Here is a 22,708-nt window from a genome sequence, read left to right as displayed (position 1 = left end):
TGATTGATTCAATCAATTAAAGCTAGAACCGGCTCCAAAGCATCTTTTACATTTGTATATTTTAGCATTTGCATTTGCAGATCAGCTCGTAGCTCACATTTGCATTTCATTCAGGAAGCAGGGCCCCGGCACGAAGGATTCTTTAGCTGTCTGTGAAGCTTTATTTCACAGCACAGGAGACTCATTCAATAAAAGTTCAGCTGAAGAATTTCAACAATCGGCTCGGGGAATGCGCAACCCTCGTTCCAGGACTCCAAGCCCCCCCCTGGGCTCAGGACCCACAGATTGAAGACCTCTGGTGTAGACCATTCAGAACTTGCCGACCAGAGTCACTCTCAGCCTCCCATACTGCGCTCACAGCACAGCACAGCACACCTGAATGAACTCCAATGCCTCTCCATACACAAACGAGCTCAATTCAAACCCACACTTTCAAGGCATTACATACCCCAACACGGGAAAGATCCTGAACAACTAGGTCTAAACCACTACTTGCCTGAACCACTACTGCTAAACAACAAAAAAAAGCCTCTACAACTAAGTACTGAACAACTACTGTCTAAACAGCAATTGTGCCTGAATAACAATTGCCTGAACAACTAATTTTAAGGTAAAGTTTTCTTTTTGTTTTTTTATGGTTTATTAGTTGTTTAGACTATACATATATATATATTAGTTGTTCAGGCAATTGTTATTCAGGCACAATTGTTGTTCAGACAGTAGTTGTTCAGTACTTAGTTGTAGAGACTTTTTAGTTGTTTAGCAGTAGTGGTTCAGGCTATAGTTGTTTAGGACCTAGTTGTTGTGTCACATATTCACCCCAACACACGTCAACAATCGCATCAGCGTTTAGAAACCTTTCAGATACCTTCGATCATCCTGGCTCCTACTTACACACATCCCATGCATATGAGAACCCAGATCTGGCGGCCAAACCTTGTCCTACATCGTTCCTTAAGTATGGAATGACCTGCAACTACACATAAGAGCCCCCCATCACTTCTTGAATTCCGCAGGAAGCTGAAGACCTAGCTTCGCCATAGGTTAGGCTGCGCACATACTCAGTAGCAGGATGTCCTGCAAGGTGACAGCGCACTCTACAAATCTGCATTACATAACATAGCACCATGTACTACACCGCGTTGACATTCACAGTTAACAGTGCGTGGAGAGAGAGAGAGTTATACTTACTTGAGAAAACTACAACAGGTAAATTTCATTGGTTTGTTTGTTTTTTCACAGAACGTCCTTATAATGAGAGATAACACCAGAAGTAGCAAAAAGGCTCCAAATTAACAAATCAGATAAGGGTAGTGTTAGCAGGTACTTTGTAAAGGTGGCTACAAATGGTGCATGATTTTTTTTTTTTTAATTAATGGAGCACCTCTTTTTTGTGTCACATCCAGTTAATGTGTTGCAATGGATATTTCTTCTTTCAAACCTTAGTTTTGACCCCTCTCTGTACTCTCACTACACCCAGCTACAATTCAGTCTCAGTTCCTTATCAAGAGGTCTGTTGATTTCTAAAACTAAAAAGAAAAGAGGAAGGAGGTGGCTTATTTGCTTTTAAGGAAACCCTGTCAGAAGAAAAACAGCAAACCACCATTGCGCAGAGACCTGGACTTCAAATCACTGATTAGACAGCAGCAGTGTGGTATGGCAGCAAGAGCTCTCTCTGTGGTTGGGGTTTCCACGTTTGTCACCTGTTGCTGGACCATCGTGTCAGGTACGGCCACTGCCTTGTGCGACATCTACGAGTGGGACCAGCTGGGATCTCCAGGAGTGCTGGATCCGACCTGCTTTGGATTCCCCTTGGAGGGGTTCAGGATCTTCAGCAAATGCAGCACAGTGAGGAACATGGAGGTGGGTCTAAAGGAGGTTCCAATGGACGTGGACACCCTCTGTCTGGTCTTACAAGTACGTACCATCCCCACAGGCTCGTTCTCCAGGTATCAGAACCTGACCCGGCTCTATTTGTGTGGATCGTTTCATGTTTCTGCAAGAGCCTTCAGTGGTATTGCCAACCTGAGACATCTGGGAATTGGAGGAGAATATATTCGGCATGTTATAACCATAGACATGGATGAACAGGTGTTCGGCGGGTTGGAGAACCTAACTCGTTTGGACCTCAGAAATGTGGTAATGTTTGAAGCTTTACAAAAAAATCTTTTTAAACCTTTACATAGAATACAAGTGATAGACTTATCTGAGAATCGGGTTCATAGGATATACAGACTGACCACTATGCTTCAGTCACTGGTCTCTGTAAGGATCCTGGGATTAAAGAGGAATGGTGTTGTTGCAGCCCGGGCATTGGACTGCATTAGCACAACCAACCTCACGAACAGCACAGTTTTCTCTCCAAGGATTTCCATCCTCGATTTATCAAGCAATGAGCTAAAGATTGTGGAGGAAAATTCATTTTGCAACTTCCCTCATCTTACAGTCTTCAAGGCAGATGCGACTGGTCTCAAGGTCATTAACCTTCTCTCATCTGGAATAAAGAGCATTGAAATCCTCTCCCTAAATGCCATGAAAATCTATCTGAAGATTAAAGATGTCTGCACAGTGGTGTCCCGTCTAGGGGTCAGGAACTTGACAGTTGCTCAAAACTTTATTTCAAGTCTTCCAGCTGAGTCCTTTGAAGGATGCTCTTCCCTATTGTCTCTTAACATGTCCGACAACCGCCTTTGGGCCTTCACGAATGATATGGCAAAGAAACTGCTAAACCTGAGGTCCCTCGTTCTCTCTGTAAACAAGATAAAAAGCCTAGACCTGTGCACACCTGGGTTTCCCAATGTTTTATCCAACCTCACACACCTGGATCTGTCATTCAACCGCATCACCAATATTGGATCTGGGCGCCTCTTTTGTCTGGCTAATCTGGAGACAATAGATCTCAGTAGTAATTATCTTGTGTTCCTAGAAAAGGACACCTTTGTTGGTCTTGACAGGCTACAATCACTGCAGCTCGACTACAATAAACTCTTTCTTCTTGAGAACTTCTATTTTGATCATTTGAGTAGTGTCAGAGTGCTGGGCCTCAGGGGTAACTCAATCAAGACCAACAATAGATCTCTGGTCGCGATGAACAAGCTTCAGGAGCTATCCATCACATTCGAGACTCATGAGACATTGAATATCAAACAGGAAGAACTCACTTCTCTCACCTTGGAAGCAAAGCAGTCAATAACTCTGATATGTGAAAATAACTGTAGCTTACTTGAAGTCCTTAACATTAGTGCTCCACAGATTTATATTGACTCGTGCATGGACCTGCCCTTAAAATCTGTGAAACAACTTCACCTACATGAAAATCATGCAGTGGACTGTTTCCCACTTGGAATATCTGAGACTGAACACTTGGGGCTCACGTCTTTTACTAATGTTGAACATTTGTACTATAGTTCTTCTGCAAATATGCATTTCTATAAATCCTTCAGCCCCTTGAATGGCAGCCTCCAGCTTCTTCACAATTTACATTATCTCCATTTAGGAAACCTAAAGTTGGACATAAAGAAGAGTTTCCTGACTCCCGAGCAGCTGTTCTGGAACTTGACGCACCTCAGAACCCTGATCCTGGAGGATACTGGGATAGAGCACTTTACAGACACCATGTTTAGAGATCTTGTTTCTTTGGAGCTCTTAATCTTCAAGTCCCAGCCTGTGAAAACTCTACAGGAGGGTCTGTTCGACCACATGGAAAGTCTGCGTTACATCTACCTGAACGATGTGCCCCTGGACTGCTCCTGTGAACAAGCCTGGATCAGAAGATGGGTGGCCACCCACCCCCAAGTGAGAGTGCCGAAGCTGGGAATTCATACATGCTCTCTTGGGTCACAGAAGATGAATTACCTGCATTTCTTGGAGAAAGACTGCAGCTTGATGGTAGGTTACCCACTCTTCATTGGGACGTTCTCCTTCCACATGTTGTTCCTGATCACAGCCCTGCTGTATCACAAGATGCGGTGGTACCTTCTGTATCTCTTCTACATGCTCAGGACCTGGTGGGACTATCGTGGGAGACGTGATAGGCAGCGGCAATATGACTTTGATGCCTTTGTCTCTTACAGCAGCTGCGATGAGGCTTGGGTTGTCCGCGAGTTCCTGCCCAACTTGGAAGAGAGGGGACCTCCATTCTTCAAAGTCTGTCTGCACGGCAGGGACTTTGAGGTGGGCAAAGACATCATGGATAACATCGTGGACAGCATTTATAGGAGCCGCTGGGTGGTGTGTCTGATCAGCCGCCATTACCTGCGCAGTCACTGGTGCTCCTTGGAAGTACGCATGGCCACATACCGCCTTCTGGCAGAGAGGAAGGATTCCTTGGTGATGGTGTTCCTGGAGAAGGTGTCCACGAGGAGCCTCTCCCGCTACCACCAACTGGCCAAGCTGGTGAAGAAGAAAACCTACCTGGAGTGGGAGGAGGACTTGGTCCAGCAGCCTCTGTTCTGGGCCCGACTGCGCAAAGCCATCGGAGGGGATGGAATCGAACAACAGGAGATTGTAGTCAAATGAGATAAACTGGCCTTTTCCAGCCATGGTCATCCCAGAAAAAGACATCCCAAGGATGGAAGGGGCCAGCATCCCAAGTAAGACCTGGTCAGCACAGAGACCAGATAACTCAACAATGGTTGGAAGTAAGTGAAAAAGTCTCTGAAAATGAATGGAATTGATAGACTAGTAGCGGAGAAGGCTTGGAGAAGATGTAGAAAGAGGCCAGATTTCCAAAGAAGGATTTTGGAGGACAAAAGAGTAGCTAATTGCAGCAAAACCAGCTTCTGGAGAGTGGATGGTTGTGAGGGACCAGCTCCCCAGACATTGCACCTAACAATACATTAATATCTCAGCTATAAGATATTTTTATTGTCAAAAATGTACAATTGCTCTGACTTCTTTTTCTGTGGTCAACCAAATAAAACCAAGCAATAGCAGGTGTTAGCTTGTGCTGCATAGAAAAGCATATGTGAAATGAAAAGGTAGGTTTAATATAGTAATCTCTGCATACATGGGTAAATATGGTCTGAGTTTTGCAGGTAAATAGTGTTGAGGTGTTTACGCAGTCAATGGTGCATCCACTCTCATACTGCTGGTGCAACCCTCTCACTGCTGCACCCATGCTCTGTGAAGACTTTCTAAGTGGATCAGAAAGCACAACTACAGGGGTGCCCAGAAACGTGAATCCAGGCTTGGGCTGGGGTGCAGCTGACTGCCTGATGCCCTCCCCACCCCCTTTACCACATCCCAACTGCTCCTCAAAGGCTGTACATCTGGGCGCAACCATACTGAGTCTGGTGAGGGTGTCATCGCGCCGTGAGGGCAGCAATGGGAACGCAAAGCGCTGCCTCACTTGAAAACCCAGTAAGTTTAGGATTGTTACAAGCATTCTTCTGGCTCAGCTAGAGGACACAGTTAGCCTATCTTTCAAACAAGTTATTTAGATCCACAATTATTAGCTAGCTGATGACTATCAGTCTCACTCAGTGATGGTATAACTAGGGGTGCAGGAGGTACAGCATCACCCCCTCTTCTCGTGGAATGGTCAGTGTGCAGCCTTACACCTCGGTTCAAAACAGATCTCAGGACTTCAATAGTAATGCACAGTTAAACTGTGAGAAACTTTTTGGGAGAATAGTGGTAGTTTGTTATGATACATCCCTCTGATGTTATATGTGACTGTGATCAAAATCGAAGCAATAGAAAGCAAGAACTCTGGCACATGCACAGGAATAAGTGAAAGGAAACAGTAAGTTCCAAAGTTTGTGAAATCATGCACTTTTGTAAGCGTGCACAAATATTTAAAAAATATTACCCTTATCGGAAGAAATATGACATGAAACTTCTTGATCTGGGCAAATCCTTTTTTGAGAGGTTAAAACTAAATAATGCCCGTAAGTTTGTACTTTGTGTCATAGTAACACGATTAAAACCATTGTACTTTCTTAGATATTGCCATTTTCACTAGAATCAACACAATTACAGATCAACAATTTTATGTACTTTAAAGCAACCTATTCTGTGACATCAAAGCAGGTTAAATGCATTAATGAAATATGTTATTTGTTTGTCATCCTATTCTGCTGCCTTATATCTCAGCAGACTGTGCTGTTGGATTACTCTCCCTGTTTGAGTTCATGGCACCTGTGCATGAACCCACTGAGCCCTTCTGAACTGCCATGGAGTTAACAGGTGCTCCCCTGCTCGTTATTCGAACCCACCTAATCTAGCTGTCACGATTAGACAACTCTAGAATTACAGCTCAGACATTCCTAGTGCTCAGCTAGGCAAAGGGCTTAGGAGACCAGGTGTCTCTCAAACTCAACACACTTTTAGGTGCTACAAAAAATAAAACAAATGTTTTACTTCAAGCTGATATTTAGTAAGGAAATGTCGGGATACTGTTTTTTAAATTATACACTTGCACATATTATTATGCAATATAAGTATATCTACATAAATGTTAGGTAACTAAGTTGTAAATGAATATTGTGTAGCATTAGCCAATTAGCATACATTAATCACATCTCAGTACTACTATGACTCTCCAAACTAAGCACAGATCACTGACAAAACTATACTCTCCATATGAGGAATCATAATTATGGCACAGCAAATGCAGTCTTTTGTCTTTCCGAGTTCTATATATGGAGTACCATTACATTTGGTAATGTAGGACGTGTTATGTACACAGCTTGGATAGGCTAAATCAATCAGTCTGGATGTATAGAGTGTGGCTCATCACCCACGAGGGTATCCAGGTGCTGAGAACATATCTGCTAAGGGGTTTGGTTGAACAGCCAGGTTGTGAGTCCTTCCATGAACTCCAGAAGAGAGGGTGAGATCTGTAGGTAAAGTAGAAGGTTGATCCATGATTTCACTGCGAGGTAGAAGGCATGTCCTCCACTGTTGCTTCTGCGGTTGCTGGGGTGTCTGTGAGGGAGGGGGAAGCAGAGCGCAAGTGTCTGGAGGGTTGACGGAAGTTAAGGTGATGGTTGATGTATGCTTGTCATTGACTGGGAAGGGCCTTGTAGGTGGGAATCAGCATCTTGAATTGATGTCTCTTCTGAGTGGGGAGCCGGTGGAGCTTCTTGATGTGGGAGGGGGTGGTGTGGGTCCGTTTGGGGAGGTCGAGGATGAGTCTGGCTGCTGAATTCTGAATGGGCTGTAGTCACTTCAGGAGGTACATGGTGATTTCTACATAGAGTGGGTTGCCATAGTCAAGCCTACAGGTGACTAGGGCTTGAGTGACAGTTTGTCTGGTGTTGATGGGAAGCCATTTGAAGATGTTTCAAAGCATATGAAGAGTGAGAAAGCAGGCGCAAGAGACAGCACTGATCTGTTTTTTATAGTGAGCTTGCTTTCCAGGAGCATGCCAAGGTTGCGTGCATGGTCCTTCGGAGAGGGTGATGGTCCTAGTTTGGAAGGTCACCAGGAGTTGTTCCATGGGGAGGTGTTCTTACATAACTTCAGCACTTCCGTTTTGTCTGTGTTGAGTTTTAGGCAGTTGTTTTTCATCCACCCGTTGATGCCCGTCATGTACCTACAGAAGTTAGCCCTCGTGCTGGAGGGGTAATTTGATAATGAGAGGATGAGCTAGGTGTCATTTACGTAGGATATTATTTTCATTCCGTGGGTTCTGACGATGTTGGCTGGGGATGGGGGTCATGTAGATGTTGAACAGAGTAGTGCTGATGGGCGAGCCTTGAGGGACGTCTCAGATGATGTTTTTGGGTTCCTAGGTGAAAGGAGGTAGTCAGATTTTCTGGGTTCTCTACCTGTGAGGAAGGAGGCAATCTAGTTGAGGGTGTCTCCGTGGATTCCTATGTGATAAAGCCTCTTGATAAGTGTGTGGTAGTATACAGGGTTGCATGTTGTTGAGATATCGAGGAAGATCAGGGCCGCCATTTTTCCCCGGTCAAGAAGGTTCTGATGTCATCAGTGGCAATGATCAGGGTGTTGTCAATGGAGGGTTAGAGAAAATGGGGGGAAATAATGGCAGAAAGCAAGCAGGCGGCGGCGGCAATCAACAAAGAAAAAAATACAACATGAGAAAGCAAGGCAATAGAAAGCAGTAAAGTGAGCAAGCAATATAAACAGTAGAGCAATATAACAAAGAGCAATCAAAAAGACACAGATTGTAAAGCAGAATGGGGGAAGTTGGCACAAAGGACCTGTTCAATGGTTTCGCACTGTGGCCTCCATTAAGTAGGTCCTCAGAGGCAGTGGGCAGGGCTAGCGAGGTGGGAAGTGGGAGGGAGAAAATTGGAGGAAAAGACTGCAGGAAGCGAACGAGCAGTGGGGGCAATCAACAGATAAAACAAACATTGATAAAGCCAATAGGTCTTGCTTATGCAAGAGCTATTGACTTTGGCAATGTGTTTTTGCCGTGGTGTACATCAGTGTGGCTGTTATTCAGCATAGCTAAATGCTAGTGGCGTGGAGTGTCATATAGTAGAGTGGGGGAGTAGAGTGTTGTTGAGTAGGGGGAGTAGAGTGGATTGGATTGGAGTGGACTGGATTTGAGTAGAGTGGGTTGTGGTGGATTGTTCTGGAGTGGAGTGGAGTGGGGTGGGCTGGGGTGGAGTGGGTTGGATCGGATCGAATTGGGAGGATTGTAGTGGGTCAGATTGGAATGGAGTGGGATGGACTGATTAAGTGGGGTGGATTGGATGGGGTGGATTTGATTGATATGGAGTAGATTGAAATGGGGCAGGGTGGTTTGGACTGGTTTGGGTTGGATTAAGGTAGTTTAGAGTGGGGTGGATTGGACAGGAGTGGGGTGGATTGAGGTGGACTGTACTGGACTGGAGTGGGGTGGGGTAAGGTGAATTGGATTGGAGTGAGATGTACTGGCATGGAGTGGATTGAATTGGTTTGGACTGGGATGGCCTGAACTAGGGTGGTGGGGATTGGATTGGAATAGAGTGAAGTGGGGTGGATCGAGTGGAGTGGGGTGTACTGGAGTAGAAAGGATTGGATTTGAGTAGAGTGGGTAAGACTGGATTGGAGTGGGGTTGACTGGAGTAGAGTGGGGTGGATTGGAGTAGAGTGGGTGAAGTGGACTGGAGTGGGGTGGAGTGCATGGGGTGTGTTGGATTTGAGTGGGGTCGATTGAAATGGAGTGTAGTGGACCGGATGTGGTGGAATGGAGTGGTGTGGGTTGGACTGGAGTGCGGTGGATTGGAATGGGATGGGTTGGAATGGACTGGAGTGTGGTAGGGTGGATTAGAGTGGGGTGGAATCCATTGAGGTGGGGTGGATTGGATTGGAAGAAGGTGAGTTGGATTGAGTGGGGTGAATTGGTGAATTGGAATGGAGTAGGGTGGACTGGAGTGGGTGGAGAGGAATAGAGTGAGGCGGATTCAATTGAGTGAGTGGATTGGGGAGGGGTGGGGTAGATTGGATTGTAGTGGGATGGATTGGACTGGAGTGGGCTGAAATGGATTGAAGTGGGGTAAGATTAGATTAGTGTGAAGAGTGGTGGAATGCATTGGTGTGGAGTGGTGTGGATTGGAGTGAAGTTGATTAAGGTGGGGTGGATTGGATTGGATTGGCGTGGATTGGATTAGAGTGGGATGGACTGTGGTGAGGCGGTGGATTGGAGTGGGGTGGTTTTGATTAGACCGGATTGGGGTGGGTTGGACTGGAAAGGGGTGTGTTGGATTGGAAGGGGTTGAAATAGAATGTGGTGGTTTGGAGAGAGATGGGTTGGATTGGAGTGGGGTGGGTTGGACAGGAGTAGGGTGGGTTGGACTGTACTGAAGTGGGTTGGACTGTGGTGGGTTGGATTGTGGTGGATTGGAGTGGGGTGAATTAAGATGGAGTGGGGGGAACTGGATTGGGGTGAGATGGACTGGATTGGAGCAGGAAGGTTGGAGGGGCGGACTAGAGTGGGGCTGATTGTTTTTGATTGTAGTGGAGTACATTATTTGTGATTGGAATGGGGCAGATTAGCTTTGGATGATTGCTTTAGGTTTATGTGGGACAGATTGGAGTGGGACAGGTTGTTTTGGACTGGAGTGGGGGAAATTGTTTTGGAATGGAGTGGGCAGATGTTTTTGGATTAGAGTGGTGCAGATTGATTTAGATTGGAGTGGGACAGATTGTTTTAGATTGGAGTGGGACAGATTGTTTTGGATTGAAATGTGGCAGATTGTTGTGGACTGAAGTGGGGCAGATTGTTTTGGTTTGCAATGGGGCAGAGTGGAATAGGGGAGATTGTTTTGAATTTGAGGGGAGGGGTGATTTTTTGGGATTGGAGTGGGTAGGATTGGTTTGGGGCAGATTGCTCTAAATTGGAGTGGGGCAGACCGGAGTAGGGCAGAATGTTATGGATTGGAGTGGGACAGATTTCTTTGTATTGGAATGGAACAGATTGTTTTGGATTGGACTGGGCAGATTGTTTTGGATTGGAGGGGGCAGATGGTTTTTCATTGTAGTGGGGCAGATGGTTTTGTATTGGAATGGTGTCCAGAAGTGTACTAATTTGAAGTGCACAGACTCCCCGCCTTCCCTGCCCTCCAGACTAACCATAGGGGATATGCAGCCATTTGCGTGGAGGCAGGATACATCATATGCAGATCTAAGTCAGGTTTGGCCCAGCTTCTCCCTCCCATCCTGCCAGTGATGGCCCGTCCAGTCACACCTAAGTTCCATTAGTGTGTGGCCATCTAAGAGAAAGGCAGAAATCTCAATTCCCACTACACCCAGTCATTGAACCAGAGACAGGCTGCAAGCACAAAATGACCAAGCCAAGAAAATGCCCACTTCCTAAAAGTGGCATTTTCAGATTTGTAATTTGAAATCCGACTTCATCATAATTTAGGATTTTAAATTAGGATTTCAGAGATGCCAATCATGAACCAGTTATCTCTTCCATTTGGAAATTACAGTTATAAGATTTATTAAGGCAACACCAATGTTATCCTATAGGTGAGATAGACCAGGCAGTAGTGAAAAACAAACTTAAGAGTTTTTCACTACCAGGACATGTGAAACTTAAAAGTACATGTCCAAAATTTTAAATACACTGCATCCTGCCCCTGGGGCTGCCTATGGTCTACTTTAGGGGTGACATATATATTAGAAAGAAAGGTTTGGGCCTAGCAAAAGGTATACTTTGCCAGGTCAACATGGCAGATAAAAACTGCACACAGGCTCTGCAATGGCAGAACTGATACATGTTTAAATTACTACTTCAGTGGGTGGCACAACCAGTGCTGCAGGCCCACAAGTATCATTTAATTTGCAGGCCCTAGGCATAGGTAGTGTACTTTACTAGGGACTTATAAGTAAGTTAAATATGCTGAATGGGTATAAGCCAATTCTACCGTGTTTTAAGGGAAGAGCACAAGCACTTTAGCCCTGGTTAGCAGTGGTAAAATACACAGAGTACTATGACAAACAAAAACAAATTCAGAAAAAAGTGGAGGGCAAAGGCAAAAAGTTTGGAGATGACCCTGCAGAAAGGGCGCGGTTCAATACCACTCTACTAGGGACTTACAAGTAAATTAAATGTGCCAACTCGGTACACATCAATCCAACCATGTTTTAAGAAGAGAGCACAAGCACTTCAGTACTGGTTAGCAGTGATAATGTGCACAGAGTCCTAACATCAGCAAAAAATAGATCAGCAAAAATAGGATGGGTGAAGGCAAAATGTTTGGGGGAAGCCCACCCAAACGCTGATAGATCTACCCAATTCCAATACTTTTTGAATAGTTGTCTTATAGCTTTAGATTTTTTGCTTTAAGTCAATATTATTCTTATTTGGTCATTCTTTGGTTCCTCTATTTTGGATTTGCTGGTACCTAGAGTTTCCAACTTAGTTTTTTCTTTCGATCTTTGCAACCTTTGCTCACTATCTTGTTCCCGATATCCTCTTTTAAGAAAGCACTGTTTTATTTCACAGTTCTTTTCTTCATGTCCCATTCATTTCTGCAGTCTTTGTTTCATCCTTAAAAACTTGCCACCTGGAATGCTTCTTAACAATGGTTTTGGATGAAACTCGAGTGGTATAGAATGCCATTTGTAAATATCTCTTTCCTATTTAAGATAGCTTCTAGTCGCTCATTTCTGATATAAATAGTTGTATTCAAGAAGTTGACTTGTTCTTTGTGCATTATGCATGTTGACTTAGGAGCAAGTTCTTTATTATTTTGACTTCCAAAGTAACTTTTAAATTCCATTTCTGATCCACTTCAAATAATAAATAGATTGTCGATATAGCTGCTACAGAGTATAATTTTCTCTAAAACTGATCAATCGTTTCAATCCAAGCTACCTCCTTCTCCCACCAACCTATGGTGAGGTTTGCGCAGCTAGATGAAAAGGAAATGCTCATGGCAGACCTGCATCTTTGTTTATATATTACATAAGTGAACATGAATATTTATTATTGAGACACATTTCATGAATCCCAGAAGCATTTTTGTATGATCTAGTTCTTCTACGTGCTGTTCTTTCAAGAAATAGCCACAAGCTCTGCTTTCGGCATGAAGTCTAACTGATGTATAAAGAGACACCACATCAATTGTAACCAATAGATAACCTTGTTAGCATGTTGTGTTGGACAAAATGTGCCGTCTGTCTACTGTGTCTCTTACATATGGACTGAGGCTCTTGCCTATTGGTGCCAGATATTGATCAACATAATTAGAGACATTTTCAAACACAGAGTCACACGCAGACACAATTGGTCTTCCAGGAGGATTTATCAGACTCTTATGTATTTTCTGTTGGAAGTATATTGTGGGCATCAATGGGTCATCATGTATCAAGAATTTGTACTCCTCATCATTGATCCACAATTTGCTCTGCCACTCTTTCAATTTCTTCTCCAATTGTGATTTCATTTGCTCCATCGGGTTAGTTGATAGTTCCACATCCCTTTCCACCTTTCTCGGTTGCATTTATGATGATTTATTGTCATGTAAGTTCCTGATTGCTGCTCTCTCAGTTTGTGATTGAATTCTTCATGTGCCTGACGTTCGTGACTTTAAAAAAATATATATATTCGAGTTCATCTGAGACCAGATCATGAAAGATGTCTATCTTACTTCCAGGGGACAGCATGGGACAGAGTCTAGATTTACCTTTAAACTCTGTATACATACGTTGATTAATATTTATGTCATAAACGTGTGGGGTCTGACTTTCCATGAGATCTGTTGTGAGCTCATGTAGATTAACCAAATCTAGAATTTGTTCTATTGTCAATCCTGATTAATTTTCTTTTGCAGACACTTATGACATGATTTTGTCTTTTTTTTGCTTCTTACATTTTAGACAATTAAAATTTTTGAACAAATGTGTACGCATCAATTTGAGTCGCTACCAAATCAAAGTGAGTCTGCTGTCAAAAATTGAGGCCTTTATTGCATACTCGCTTGTTGTCTTCTGTCGGGGCGTGTTTACACAGATTTACTATCAGATTGTTTGCCCACTTCCTACATCAAGTTCCTTAGTAGGTAACAACTTTTTTTCTATTGCTTCCTCTTGCGTTCTTCACCCTTTTTGTCCACCACGGTCTCGCCCTCTCCCTCTTGACTGGCCTTATATGGACACTTTCATTGTTGAATTCTAACGTGAGATCCCTTCATCTTCACTTAACTCGACATCTGATTCACTCGCTCTCCTAGTACCAACGAAACATCTATTCTTTTCTCCAGGACAAGTTGCCTTTTCCAATAATCGAACCATTGAGCAAAAGGTGCATATGTTACCAGCATCAGAAGTGCCTGACAGACATGGTAGCAGCATCAGTACTACCTTACAAACAGGGTAGCAGCATCAGTAGTGCCTTACAAACATGGCAGCAGTATCAGTATTGCCTTACAGACGTGGCATCAGCATCAGTAGTGCCTTACAAACATGGCAGCAGCATCAGTACTGCCATACAAACGTGGAAGCAGCATCAGTATTGCCTTACAAACATGGCAGCAGCATCAGTACTGACTTACAAATGTGGCAGCAGCATCAGTAGTGCCTTACAAACGTGGCAGGAGCATCAGTAGTGCCTTGCAAACATGGCAGCATCATCAGTAGTACCTTACAAACAGGGTAGCAGTATCAGTAGTGCCTTACAAACATGACAGCAGCATCAGTACTGGGTTACAAACGTGGCAGCAGCATCAGCAGTACCTTACAAACAGGGTAGCAGCATGAGTAGTGCCTTACAAACATGGCAGCAGCATCAGTACTGCCTTACAAACGTGGCAGCAGCATCAACAGTACCTTGCAAACATGGCAGCATCATCAGTAGCACCTTACAAACTGGGTAGAAGCATCAGTACTGCCTTACAAACGTTGCAGCAGAATCAGTAGTGCCTTACAAACATTGTAGCAGCATCAGTAGTGCTTTACAAACAGGGTAGCAGCATCAGTAGTGCCTTACAAATATGGAAGCAGCATCAGTAGTGCCTTACAAACATGGCAGCAGCATCAGTACTGCCTTACAAACATGGTAGCAGCATCAGTACTACCTTACAAACAGGGTAGCAGCATCAGTAGTGCCTTACAAACATGGCAGCAGTATCAGTATTGCCTTACAGACATGGCAGCAGCATCAGTAGTGCCTTACAAACATGGCAGCAGCATCAGTACTGCCATACAAACGTGGAAGCAGCATCAGTAATGCCTTACAAACATGGCAGCAACATCAGTACTGACTTACAAATGTGTCAGCAGCATCAGTAGTGCCTTACAAACATGGCAGGAGCATCAGTAGTGCCTTGCAAACATGGCAGCATCATCAGTAGTACCTTACAAACAGGGCAGCAGCATCAGTAGTGCCTTACAAACATGGCAGCAGCATCAGTACTGCCTTACAAACATGGTAGCAGCATCAGTAGTGCTTTCAAACAGGGTAGCAGCATCAGTAGTGCCTTACAAATATGGCAGCAGCATCAGTAGTGCCTTACAAACATGACAGGAGCATCAGTAGTGCCTTGCAAACATGGTAGCAGCATCAGTAGTACTTTACAAACATGGCAGCAGCATCAGTACTGCCTTACAAACATGGCAGCAGCGTCAGTACTGCCTTACAAACATGGCAGCAGCATCAGTAGTGCCTTACAAACATGGTAGCAGCATCAGTAGTGCCCCTACAGACCGGGTACCAGCATCGGTAGTGCCTTACAAACAGGGTAGCAGCATCAGTAGTGACTTACAAAAAGGGTAGCAGCATCAGTACTTCCTTACAAACATGGTAGCAGCATCGGTGCTGCTATACAAACATGGCAGCAGCTCCAGTAGTGCCTTACAAACATGGTAGCAGCATTAGTAGTGCCTTACAAACAGGGTAACAGCATCAGTAGTGCCTTACAAACAGGGTAGCAGCATCGGTACTGCCTTACAAACATGTTAGCAGCATCAGTACTGCCTTACAAACATGGCAGCAGCATCAGTAGTGCCTTACAGACATGGCAGAAGCATCAGTAGTGCCTCACAGACATGGTAGCAGCATCAGTTGTGCCTTACAAACAGGGTAACAGCATCATTAGTGCTGTATAAACACTAGGCACCATCAGTAGTGCCTTACAGACATGATAGCAGCATGAGTAGTGCCTTACAAACATGGTAGCAGCATCAGTAATGCCCCTACAGACATGGTAGCAGCATCAGTAGTGCCTTCCAAACAGGATAGCAGCATCAGTAGGGCCTCACAGACATGGTAGCAATATCAGTAGTGCCTTACAAACATGGCAGCAACATCAGTAGTGTGTTACAAACAGGGTAGCAGCATCAGTAGTTCCTTACAGACATGGTAACAGCATCAGTAGTACCTTAGAAACATGGCAGCAGCATCAGTAGTGCCTTACAAACATGGTAGCAGCATCAATAGTGCCTTACAAACATGGCAGCTGCCTTAGTAGTGCCTCACAGACAGGGTAGGGTACCGGCGTCAGTAGTGCCTTACAGACATGTTAGCAGCATCAGTAGTGCCTCACAGACATGGTAGCAACATCAGTAGTGCCTTACAAACATGGTAACAGCATCAGTAGTGCCTTACAAACATTAGGCACCATTAGTAGTGCCTTACAAACATGGTAGCAGCACCAGTAGTGCCTTACAAACACTAGGCACCATCAGTAGTGCCTTACAAACATGGTAGCAGCATCAGTAGTGCCTTACAAACATTAGGCACCATTAGTAGTGCCTTACAAACAGGGAAGCAGCATCAGTAGTACCTTACAAACATGGCAGCAGCAACAGTAGGGCCTTAAAAACACTAGGCACCATTAGTAGTGCCTTACAGACATGGTAGCAGCATCAGCAGTGCCTTACAAACAGGGTAGCAGTATCAGTAGTGTCCCTACAGACATGGTAGCATCATCAGCAGTGCCTTACAAACAGGGTAACAGCATCAGTAGTGCTTCCCAGACATGGTAGCAGGATCAGTAGTGCCCCTACAGACATGGTAACAGCATGTGTAGTGCCTTACAAACAGAGTAGCAGCATCAGTAGTCCCCTACAGACATGGTAGCAGCATCAGTAGTGCTTTATAATAGGGTAACAGCATCAGTAGTGCCTTACAAACGTGGCAGCAGCATCAGTAGTTCCTTACAAACAGGGTAACAGCATCCGTAGTGCTTTACAAACATGGCAGCAGCATCAAAACTGCCTTACGGACATGGCAGCAGCATCAGTAGTGCCTTACAAACACTAGGCACCATCAGTAGTGCCTTAAAAAGAGAACAGCAGCATCGGTAGTGCCTTAAAAACATGGTAGCAGCATCAGTAGTTCCTTACAAACAAGGCAGCAGTACCAGTAGTGCCATACAAACACTAGGCACCATCATTAGTGCCTTACAAACATGGCACCAGCATCAGTAGTGCCTTACAGACATGGCAGCAGCATCAGTAGTGCCTTACAAAAAGGGTAGCAGAATCAGTAGTTACTTACAAACAGGGTAACAGCATTATTAGTGCCTTACAAACACTATGCACCATCAGTAGTACCTTACAAACATGGCAGCAGCATCAGTAGTGCCTCACAGACAGGGTAGCAGCATCAGTAGTGCCTTACAAACATGGCAGCAGCATCAGTAGTTCCTTACAAACACTAGGCACCATCAGCAGTGCCTTACAAACAGGGTAGCAGCATCAGTAGTGCCTCAGAGACAGGGTACCAGCATCAGTAGTGCCTTACAAACATGGTAGCAGCATCAGTAGTTCCTTACAAACACTAGGCACCATCAGCAGTGCCGTACAAACAGGGTAGCAGCATCAGTAGTCCATCACAGACATGGTAGCAACATCAGTAGTGCCTTACAAAGAGGGTAGCAGTATCAGTAGTGCCATACAGACATGTTAGCAGCATCAGTAGTGCCTCACAGACATGGTAGCAGCATCAGCAGTGCCTTACAGACAGGGTAGCAGCATCAGTAGTGTCCCTACAGACATGGTACCGTCATCAGCAGTGCCTTACAAACAGGGTAACAGCATCAGTAGTGCCTCCCAGACACGGTAGCAGCATCAGTAGTGCCCCTACAGACATGGTAACAGCATTTGTAGTGCCTTACAAACAGAGTAGCAGCATCAGTAGTCCCCTACAGACATGGTAGCAGCATCAGTAGTGCTTTATAACAGGGTAACAGCATCAGTAGTGCCTTACAAACGTGGCAGCAGCATCAGTAGTTCCTTATAAACAGGGTAACAGCATCAGTAGTGCTTTACAAACATGGCAGCAGCATCAGAACTGCCTTTCGGACATGGCAGCAGCATCAGTAGTGCCTTACAAACACTAGGCACCATCAGTAGTGCCTTAAAAAGAGAACAGCAGCATCAGTAGTGCCTTAAAAACATGGTAGCAGCATCAGTAGTTCCTTACAAACAAGGCAGCAGGACCAGTAGTGCCATACAAACACTAGGCACCATCAGTCGTGCCTTACAAACATTGCACCAGCATCAGTAGTGCCTTACAGACATGGCAGCAGCATCAGTAGTGCCTTACAAACAGGGTAGCAGCATCAGTAGTGCCTTACAAACAGGGTAACAGCATTATTAGTGCCTTACAAACACTATGCACCATCAGTAGTACCTTACAAACATGGCAGCAGCATCAGTAGTGCCTCACAGACAGGGTAGCAGCATCAGTAGTGCCTTACAAACATGGCAGCAGCATCAGTAGTTCCTTACAAACACTAGGCACCATCAGCAGTGCCTTACAAACAGGGTAGCAGCATCAGTAGTGCCTCAGAGACAGGGTACCAGCATCAGTAGTGCCTTACAAACATGGTAGCCGCATCAGTAGTTCCTTACAAACACTAGGCACCATCAGCAGTGCCGTACAAACAGGGTAGCAGCATCAGTAGTCCATCACAGACATGGTAGCAACATCAGTAGTGCCTTACAAAGAGGGTAGCAGTATCAGTAGTGCCATACAGACATGTTAGCAGCATCAGTAGTGCCTCACAGACATGGTAGCAACATCAGTAGTGCCTTACAAACACTAGGCACCATCAGTAGTGCCTTGCAAAGAGGGTAGCAGCATCAGTAGTGCCCTAGAGACATGGCAGTAGCATCAGTAGTCCCTTACTAAAATGGTAGTATTATCAGTTGTGCCTTACAAAGAGGGCAGCAGCATCAGTAGTGCCTTACAAAGAGGGTAGCAGCATCAGTAGTTCCCTACAGACATGGCAGCAGCATCAGTAGTGCCTTTCAAACATTAGTCACCATCAGTAGTGCCTTACAGACATGGCAGCAGCATCATTAGTGCCTTACAAACATGGTAGCAGCATCAGTAGTGCCCTACAGACCTGGTAGCAGCATTAGTAGTGCCTTGTAAACAGGGTAGCAGCATCAATAGTGCCTTACAAACACTAGGCACCATCAGCAGTGCCTTACAAAGAGGGTAGCAGCATCAGTAGTGCCTTACAAACAGGGTAGCAGCATCAGTAGTGCCTTACAAACTGGGTAGCAGCATCAATAGTGCCTTACACACACTAGGCACCATCTGTAGTGCCTTACAGACATGGTAGCGGCATCAGTAGTACCTTACAAACACTAGACACCATCAGCAGTGCATTACAAAGAGGGTAGCAGCATCAGTAGTGCCTTACAGACATGGTAGCAGCATCAGTAGTGCCTTACAAACAGAGTAGCAGCATCGGTAGTGCCTTACAGACATGATAGCAGCATGAGTAGTGCCTTACAAACATGGTAGGTAGCAGCATCAGTAGTGCCTTACAAACATTGCAGCAGCATCAGTAGTGCCTTACAAACATGGCACCAGCATCAGTAGTGCCTTACAAAAATGGCAGCAGCATCAATAGTGCCTTACTTACAAACACTAGGCACCATCAGTAGTATCTTAGAACAGGGTAGCAGCATCAGTAGTGCCTTACAAACACTAGGCACCATCAGTAGTGCCTTAGAAACAGGGCAGCAGCATCAGTCATGCCTTACAAACATGGCAGCAGCATCAGTAATGTCTTACGAACATTGTAGCAGCATCAGTAGTGCCTTACAAACATGACAGTAGCATCAGTAGTTCCTTACAAACATGGCATCAGCATCAGTAGTGCCTTACAAACATGGCAGCAGCATCAGTAGTGCCTTACAAACATGGTGGCAGCAACAGTATTGCCTTACAAATACTAGTCACCATTAGTAGTGCCCCTACTAACAGGGTAGCAGCATCAGTAGTTCCTTACAGACATGGAAACAGCATCAGTAGTGCCTTACAAACACTAGGCACCATCAGTAGTGCCTTAGAGACAGGGCAGCAGCATCAGTAATGCCTTACAAACATGGCAGCAGCATCAGTAGTGCCTTACAAACATGACAGTAGCATCAGTAGTTCCTTACAAACATGGCAGCAGCATCAGTACTGCCTTACAAACATGGTAGCAGCATCAGCAGTGCTTTGCAAACAGGGTAGCAGCATCAGTAGTGCCTTACAAATATGGCAGCAGCATCAGTAGTGCCTTACAAACATGACAGGAGCATCAGTAGTGCCTTGCAAACATGGTAGCAGCATCAGTTTTACCTTACAAACATGCCAGCAGCATCAGTACTGCCTTACAAACATGGCAGCAGCGTCAGTACTGCCTTACAAACATGGCAGCAGCATCAGTAGTGCCCCTACAGACAGGGTACCAGCATCGGTAGTGCCTTACAAACAGGGTAGCAGCATCAGTAGTGACTTACAAAAAGGGTAGCAGCATCAGTACTGCCTTACAAACATGGTAGCAGCATCAGTGCTGCTATACAAACATGGCAGCAGCTCCAGTAGTGACTTACAAACATGGTAGCAGCATTAGTAGTGCCTTACAAACAGGGTAACAGCATCAGTAGTGCCTTACAAACAGGGTAGAAGCATTGGTACTGCCTTACAAACATGTTAGCAGCATCAGTACTGCCTTACAAACATGGCAGCAGCATCAGTAGTGCCTTACAGACATGGCAGAAGCATCAGTAGTGCCTCACAGACATGGTAGCAGCATCGGTTGTGCCATACAAACAGGGTAACAGCATCATTAGTGCTGTATAAACACTAGGCACCATCAGTAGTGCCTCACAGACATGATAGCAGCATGAGTAGTGCCTTACAAACATGGTAGCAGCATCAGTAGTGCCCCTACAGACATGGTAGCAGCATCAGTAGTGCCCCTACAGACATGGTAGCAGCATCAGTAGTGCCTTCCAAACAGGATAGCAGCATCAGTAGGGCCTCACAGACATGGTAGCAATATCAGTAGTGCCTTACAAACATGGCAGCAGCATCAGTAGTGTGTTACAAACAGGGTAGCAGCATCAGTAGTTCCTTACAGACATGGTAACAGCATCAGTAGTACCTTAGAAACATGGCAGCAGCATCAGTAGTGCCTTACAAACATGGTAGCAGCATCAATAGTGCCTTACAAACATGGCAGCCGCCTCAGTAGTGCCTCACAGACAGGGTAGGGTACCGGCGTCAGTAGTGCCTTACAGACATGTTAGCAGCATCAGTAGTGCCTCACAGACATGGTAGCAACATCAGTAGTGCCTTACAAACATGGTAACAGCATCAGTAGTGCCTTACAAACATTAGGCACCATTAGTAGTGCCTTACAAACATGGTAGCAGCACCAGTAGTGCCTTACAAACACTAGGCACCATCAGTAGTGCCTTACAAACATGGTAGCAGCATCAGTAGTGCCTTACAATCATTAGGCACCATTAGTAGTGCCTTACAAACAGGGAAGCAGCATCAGTAGTACCTTACAAACATGGCAGCAGCAACAGTAGGGCCTTAAAAACACTAGGCACCATTAGTAGTGCCTTACAGACATGGTAGCAGCATCAGCAGTGCCTTACAAACAGGGTAGCAGTATCAGTAGTGTCCCTACAGACATGGTAGCATCATCAGCAGTGCCTTACAAACAGGGTAACAGCATCAGTAGTGCTTCCCAGACATGGTAGCAGGATCAGTAGTGCCCCTACAGACATGGTAACAGCATGTGTAGTGCCTTACAAACAGAGTAGCAGCATCAGTAGTCCCCTACAGACATGGTAGCAGCATCAGTAGTGCTTTATAATAGGGTAACAGCATCAGTAGTGCCTTACAAACGTGGCAGCACCATCAGTAGTTCCTTACAAACAGGGTAACAGCATCAGTAGTGCTTTACAAACATGGCAGCAGCATCAAAACTGCCTTACGGACATGGCAGCAGCATCAGTAGTGCCTTACAAACACTAGGCACCATCAGTAGTGCCTTAAAAACATAACAGCAGCATCGGTAGTGCCTTACAAACACTAGGCACCATCAGTAGTGCCTTACAAACATGGTAGCAGCATCAGTAGTACCTTACAAACATGGCAGCAGCATCAGTAGTGCCTTACAAACATGGCACCAGCATCAGTAGTGCCTTACAAACATGGTAGCAGCATCAATAGTGCCTTACAAACATGGCAGCAGCCTCAGTAGTGCCTTACAGACATGGTCGCAGTATCAGTAGTGCCTTACAGACATGGTAACAGCATCAGTAGTGCCTTACAAATATTAGGCACCATTAGTAGTGCCTTACAAACATGGTAGCAGCATCAGTAGTGCCTTACAAACATTAGGCACCATCAGTAGTGCCTTAGAAACATGGTAGCAGCATCAGTAGGGCCTTAAAAACACTAGGCACCATTAGTAGTGCCTTACAGACATGGTAGCAGCATCAGCAGTGCCTTACAGACAGGGTAGCAGCATCAGTAGTGTCCCTACAGACATGGTACCGTCATCAGCAGTGCCTTACAAACAGGGTAACAGCATCAGTAGTGCCTCCCAGACACGGTAGCAGCATCAGTAGTGCCCCTACAGACATGGTAACAGCATTTGTAGTGCCTTACAAACAGAGTAGCAGCATCAGTAGTCCCCTACAGACATGGTAGCAGCATCAGTAGTGCTTTATAACAGGGTAACAGCATCAGTAGTGCCTTACAAACGTGGCAGCAGCATCAGTAGTTCCTTATAAACAGGGTAACAGCATCAGTAGTGCTTTACAAACATGGCAGCAGCATCAGAACTGCCTTACGGACATGGCAGCAGCATCAGTAGTGCCTTACAAACACTAGGCACCATCAGTAGTGCCTTAAAAAGAGAACAGCAGCATCAGTAGTGACTTCAAAACATGGTAGCAGCATCAGTAGTTCCTTACAAACAAGGCAGCAGGACCAGTAGTGCCATACAAACACTAGGCACCATCAGTAGTGCCTTACAAACATGGCACCAGC

General features: G+C 45.1%; 1 protein-coding gene across 1 annotated transcript; it reads left to right on the top strand.

The window, feature by feature from the left end:
- The first annotated feature begins 1,656 nt into the window (after positions 1-1,656).
- On the top strand, positions 1,657-4,911 carry LOC138301820 (toll-like receptor 13). Its single transcript, XM_069242318.1, has one exon. It carries the CDS (start codon positions 1,657-1,659, stop codon positions 4,516-4,518), a length of 2,862 nt encoding a protein of 953 aa, XP_069098419.1. The 3' UTR covers positions 4,519-4,911.
- The last annotated feature ends 17,797 nt before the right edge of the window (positions 4,912-22,708 follow it).

This window comes from Pleurodeles waltl, chromosome 6, assembly GCF_031143425.1.
Source record: "Pleurodeles waltl isolate 20211129_DDA chromosome 6, aPleWal1.hap1.20221129, whole genome shotgun sequence".
Taxonomy (NCBI): domain Eukaryota; kingdom Metazoa; phylum Chordata; class Amphibia; order Caudata; family Salamandridae; genus Pleurodeles; species Pleurodeles waltl.
The sequence above is the reverse complement of the archived record's forward strand: the minus strand, read 5'-3'. Positions and strand labels throughout refer to the sequence as shown.

What these genes read in the sequence shown, in the direction of transcription:
- LOC138301820 (XM_069242318.1), top strand. Translation starts at nt 1,657, where the DNA reads ATGGCAGCAAGAGCTCTCTCTGTGGTTGGGGTTTCCACGTTTGTCACC.